General features: G+C 46.7%; 2 protein-coding genes across 2 annotated transcripts in view; one reads left to right on the top strand and one right to left on the bottom strand.

Moving 5' to 3' along the window:
• bcl2l16 (BCL2 like 16) overlaps positions 1 to 484 on the top strand; it is a gene marked incomplete at both ends in the record, with an annotated part of 1098 nt that extends 614 nt beyond the window's left edge. Inside the window, one exon of the mRNA XM_079752758.1 lies at positions 356 to 484. Coding sequence (XP_079608884.1) covers positions 356 to 484 — 129 coding nt within the window. The remainder of the gene's footprint in view (positions 1 to 355) is intronic.
• A 530-nt stretch (positions 485 to 1014) lies between these two features.
• Positions 1015 to 3650, bottom strand: tubb2b (tubulin, beta 2b). The gene is made up of 4 exons (XM_079751397.1): positions 3544 to 3650; positions 2513 to 2621; positions 2326 to 2436; positions 1015 to 2222 (listed from the first exon to the last, which is right to left on the bottom strand). Exons 1-4 carry the CDS (start codon positions 3598 to 3600, stop codon positions 1162 to 1164), a joined length of 1338 nt encoding a protein of 445 aa, XP_079607523.1. The 5' UTR covers positions 3601 to 3650; the 3' UTR covers positions 1015 to 1161.
• Between the last annotated feature and the right edge of the window lie 1288 nt (positions 3651 to 4938).

Raw genomic sequence — 4938 nt, 5'->3', positions numbered from 1 at the left:
GTAAACCATCGTTAAAGGTGACATATTATACCTCCAGTTGTGAGTGATTAGCCATTACAAGGCGTTTTTTAAATGACATCACTAGTGGGCGTGACCACCTAGATAGATGACGGATAGATAGCAACGTTTGCTACAATCCACTGGGTAAGCTGGTAGACTGATCTATCCATCACGCATCTAGGTGAATACGCCCACTTGTGATGTCAGAAGAGGCACATTTTCAAAACAGCTTGTAATGGCTAATAACACTCACACCTGGTGGTATTATATGTCACTTTTAACAATAAGACGTCAATCATATTTCAGCAATTATTTTGAAGTCTATATAACACACTAATCTTCATCTTCCCGTCAGAGCGGCTTCGTGACACGCTTCGGACCCAAGACCAATCTGGAGAGTCAGGTGCAGAGCACGTGCTGCTGGGCTCTGCTCCTGCTTGCCACCAGCATCCTCTCCTACGTTTTCTGGAAGCGGATGACTTGACCAACACTGCCACCCTCTGGACACGATGGGAATCTGTTACTGTTCAACATTACCACCTTCATGTTACAAACTCTGGGAATTTTGCTCATGCTTTGAGTGTTAAGTCTCAAGTAAAATGGCAGGAAACCTCCACGAAACTGCATTGCTCAAGTCTGTTCAAGGACATGGTTTTGATGCACATGGCCTATTTTGTTACGTGACCTGCCATTTTCAGTCAGCAGGACTCAACCATTAAGAATTAAGAATGCGTTCAGCTGTATAGTTAATTAGTTCAAGTTTACTAGTCAGGCTACTTATGTAACCAAAAAGGTATGCTGCCGGTCAATTGTTGCTTTAAGGCATGTGACGCAAATCTAGCACCGACTGGGTTTACTGAACTAATCTAGGGAATTGTTCGACCTGTATACCTAGCATATGATTTTGTAGACCAATCCATAAGCTAGTACACCACACTTTATATTCAGTGTAGGTAAAGACTGCGCCATGTTTTTGACCCCAGGGTGAGTAAAGAATGGTAAACCAAGACGGTATGTAAAAGAAAGTTTTTATTGACATGTAGTTTCTGTACAGACAGGACAAGGGACAGAAAAAATAAACAAACACTGGAAAGACCGACTTGAGTAGGTCAGGAAATTATACATCTTAAACGGAGAAAAAACAAGTTGCACAAACACTTCTTAGGCAAGCTCTTCTTCGCCTTCCTCCTCGAACTCACCCTCCTCCTCTGCGGTGGCGTCCTGGTACTGCTGGTACTCGGACACCAGGTCGTTCATGTTGCTCTCCGCCTCGGTGAACTCCATCTCGTCCATGCCCTCGCCGGTGTACCAATGGAGGAAGGCCTTGCGGCGGAACATGGCAGTGAACTGCTCGGAGATGCGCTTGAACAGCTCTTGGATGGCGGTGCTGTTGCCGATGAAGGTGGCAGCCATTTTGAGCCCACGGGGAGGGATGTCGCACACGGCCGTCTTCACGTTGTTGGGGATCCATTCCACGAAGTAGCTGCTGTTCTTGTTCTGCACGTTGAGCATCTGCTCGTCCACCTCCTTCATGGACATGCGTCCGCGGAAGATTGCGGCCACAGTGAGGTAGCGCCCGTGGCGTGGGTCGCACGCCGCCATCATGTTCTTGGCGTCGAACATCTGCTGGGTGAGCTCGGGCACGGTGAGCGAGCGGTACTGCTGGCTGCCTCGGCTGGTGAGCGGGGCGAAGCCGGGCATGAAGAAGTGCAGACGTGGGAAAGGCACCATGTTGACGGCCAGCTTGCGGAGGTCGGCGTTGAGCTGTCCAGGGAAGCGCAGGCAGGTGGTGACCCCGCTCATGGTGGCCGAGACCAGGTGGTTGAGGTCGCCGTAAGAGGGCGTGGTGAGCTTGAGGGTACGGAAGCAGATGTCGTACAGCGCCTCATTGTCGATGCAGTAGGTCTCGTCTGTGTTCTCGACCAGCTGGTGGACGGAGAGGGTGGCGTTGTAGGGCTCGACCACTGTGTCCGACACTTTGGGCGAGGGCACCACGCTGAAGGTGTTCATGATGCGGTCGGGGTACTCCTCGCGGATCTTGCTAATGAGGAGGGTACCCATGCCGGAGCCGGTGCCGCCACCCAACGAGTGTGTGAGCTGGAAGCCCTGCAGGCAATCACAGCTCTCTGCCTCTTTCCTCACCACATCGAGGACAGAGTCCACCAGCTCAGCACCTTCCGTGTAGTGACCCTTGGCCCAGTTGTTGCCAGCACCGCTCTGGCCTGCCACAATGGAGAAACAAATACAGCCAGTCAATTACCATGCTCCCAGAGGACTGGTCATATATGCAAATGATCCAGAAATTTGTTTGAGACAGCTGCTTACCGAAAACGAAGTTGTCTGGCCTGAAGACCTGACCGAAAGCACCAGACCTCACAGAGTCCATGGTGCCAGGCTCAAGATCCACCAGCACAGCGCGGGGAACGTATTTGCCACCTAATGGATTAGAAACAGTTAGAGCTGAACAGACGACAGAAAGTATATTAACGTTACCCATTTTACATTGCTTTACCTGAGGCCTCATTGTAGTAGACGTTGATCCTGTCCAGCTGCAGGTCGCTGTCTCCGTGATATGTGCCAGTTGGGTCGATTCCATGCTCATCGCTGATCACTTCCCAGAACTACAAGCAGAAATCAACTTTAGCCTATTGTCTAGCTCCATCAGATCTGTGATTCTCTGGGATTAATGCATTCAGTAAACCGCAACATATATTAGCGTCGACAAAATAGCGATTCAAAGTCGCATAACTACATATTGGTCTCCTTTTTTAGCTTTTTTTTTTATTAACTTCTTTACTCGTTCCCGCGCCAAGAAACATGTACAAGCGCGCCATGCCCCCCCAATTGGTTGAGCGCCATTCGCTCTGAATTTGAAACTGACGAAACGTCATCAAGCGGAGCACCGCCCCATCCGCCGGGGAAAACCGGGTGCGGCAGGCGCGCGCGCGCGCGTTCACGCGGCAAAAAGAATAGCCAGGCCTCTTGGAGCAGACAGTAAACGATCAATCCCAAATTAAATTAAACAATTTATTTTTTAATATTACGATAAACTATTAAGTCAATATGTATACAGTTAATAGCTTATTGAACATGGACCCTTTCAATTGAAAGGCACATCCTTTTTGCGCATTGCAGCAGGCCGAGAGAACCCCAGGAAAATGTGGTTAATCTCAATTTATGGTTATATCGTATCAAACCTATAAGTTTTTCTGCATAAAGATTAAAACATATGTATCCCTCATATATATTGGCGTAATATTTTGTTGGTGTAATAAATACTACGCCAATTCAGACTACCGGTGAAATTGTGAATCGTTTATAGCAGACTAAAATCTTAGTCTGAGTATTTCCCAAATGTGAAAGATTGACAATTCTATTAAAATGTAACGACTTTAGCTGAAGCATATGGTGCTTTGAATAGGAAATCGTTGGGTGTGGTTTAACAAGCACACAAAGAGCTGGCATATTTCTGAGAATTCTTAAAATAAATAAAAAGGTAGTAAGAAACAATGATATCCTTTCGAAAAATATCAATCTACTTACCTTGGCACCGATTTGGTTTCCACACTGGCCGGCCTGCAGATGGACGATTTCCCTCATTTTGTCTGGCTGTAAGGACGTCTAGATACTACACAGAATGCAGTTGTTCTTGAATGCGAAAGAAAGGACTGCCTTGTTCTTTATATGCGCCCTGTACCCCGCCCATGAAATACCGTGTCACCAAATGTTGCTTAACCATAGGCTGTGTTTCACAAACTTAGTTGACCGGCGGTGTTTTTGACGAATCAGAGGTCGAGTGGGGTTTTGCCATTGGCCCTCGCTGACTGTCAATCAGGTTGATCTGTAACGTGTGACTGCCGGTTAATCTTGAGACATGTGCTACTTCCTGCGTGGCTAGACTGAATGCGAAAAACACTTCATACGCCCAGGGTTTCGCACGGTTATAGCTGATTTTTCGCACGGTTATCAGATTAGCATTTCAATGATCGACCACGTTGTTTCGATTGAACACATTTAACAAAGAAAATATGATATGCCATCAATGACCCACAGACAGTCCACGTGGCTTCTTAAAGAATTAATTGGTAGTCTGACGTTTTGCCTCTTCACAAAATGCAGCTCACTTCTTAGATAGAACAGCCTCACAGTGAACCCTAAATTTTGGACTCTAATGAGTCACTACAACTAGAAACATGTTTGATGTGTTCCTTCTCAAATTCTGCATACTTTATTTAACTATTGGTGTTTTTTATATTATTACAAAACCCAATATGTGAACCTTAATTCTAGGTCATGAGTACAGGCTGGTATTTAGGGTGCAACAGAGAGGCATTTTTGCTAGGAAGCAACTGGCCCACAGAGCTAATGCTACAGTGGACAATAGCATTCCTGCCATTTAGGAACTGGCTGCAAACCACACAATGGAGGGTATGTTATACGGCTGGACATACAGAATAGGAACATGAATACATCCATATTCTAATAACATTAAGAACACAAATGGTAATGGTTCTAGGCCTAATATAAATGTGTGTGTGTGTGTGTTGGGGTCTACAAAGCAGTGGTGGAATTGATGAGGGCAGATGGTCTTATTAATAGATAAACTGAAGTGTGGATACGTCCATGACGCCAACTATTCTACTGCTGCTCGGACACAGTTGCTGGTTCTGGCAGAGATACCTAGACCCTGTCTGCTAACGGAACCACCCATTCCTTCCAAGGGTGGGTGATCTCTTGGCATTAGAGAAAGGGGCTTACATGGCCCACATTTTATGGAGATTAGCTGCTGAGAGTAGCAGGCATCTTTCGGTCTGGAGGAGGAAGTGGTCACGTATTGGAAAACAAGGAAGCAGTCGGTAGCTTGTCATCAGAGCAAAGGAGCGACCGCTGCAGTCTTCAGACGCACCGCCCAGAATATGGGTGTTGTCACTGGAACAC

The sequence above is a fragment of the Pollachius pollachius genome, assembly GCF_949987615.1.
Source record: "Pollachius pollachius genome assembly, chromosome: 1".
In the NCBI taxonomy this organism is placed as follows: domain Eukaryota; kingdom Metazoa; phylum Chordata; class Actinopteri; order Gadiformes; family Gadidae; genus Pollachius; species Pollachius pollachius.
Note: the sequence above shows the minus strand (reverse complement) of the source record. Positions and strands in the feature narration are given on the sequence as shown.

Bases quoted from the DNA above. Each gene is read 5' to 3' on its own strand.
- tubb2b (XM_079751397.1), bottom strand. From the start codon at position 3,600: ATGAGGGAAATCGTCCATCTGCAGGCCGGCCAGTGTGGAAACCAAATC. The intron at 2,622-3,543 runs GTAAGTAGATTG...TTCTGCTTGTAG, and splicing joins GAAACCAAATCGGTGCCAAG to TTCTGGGAAGTGATCAGCGA. The intron at 2,437-2,512 runs GTAAAGCAATGT...CTAATCCATTAG, and splicing joins CTACTACAATGAGGCCTCAG to GTGGCAAATACGTTCCCCGC.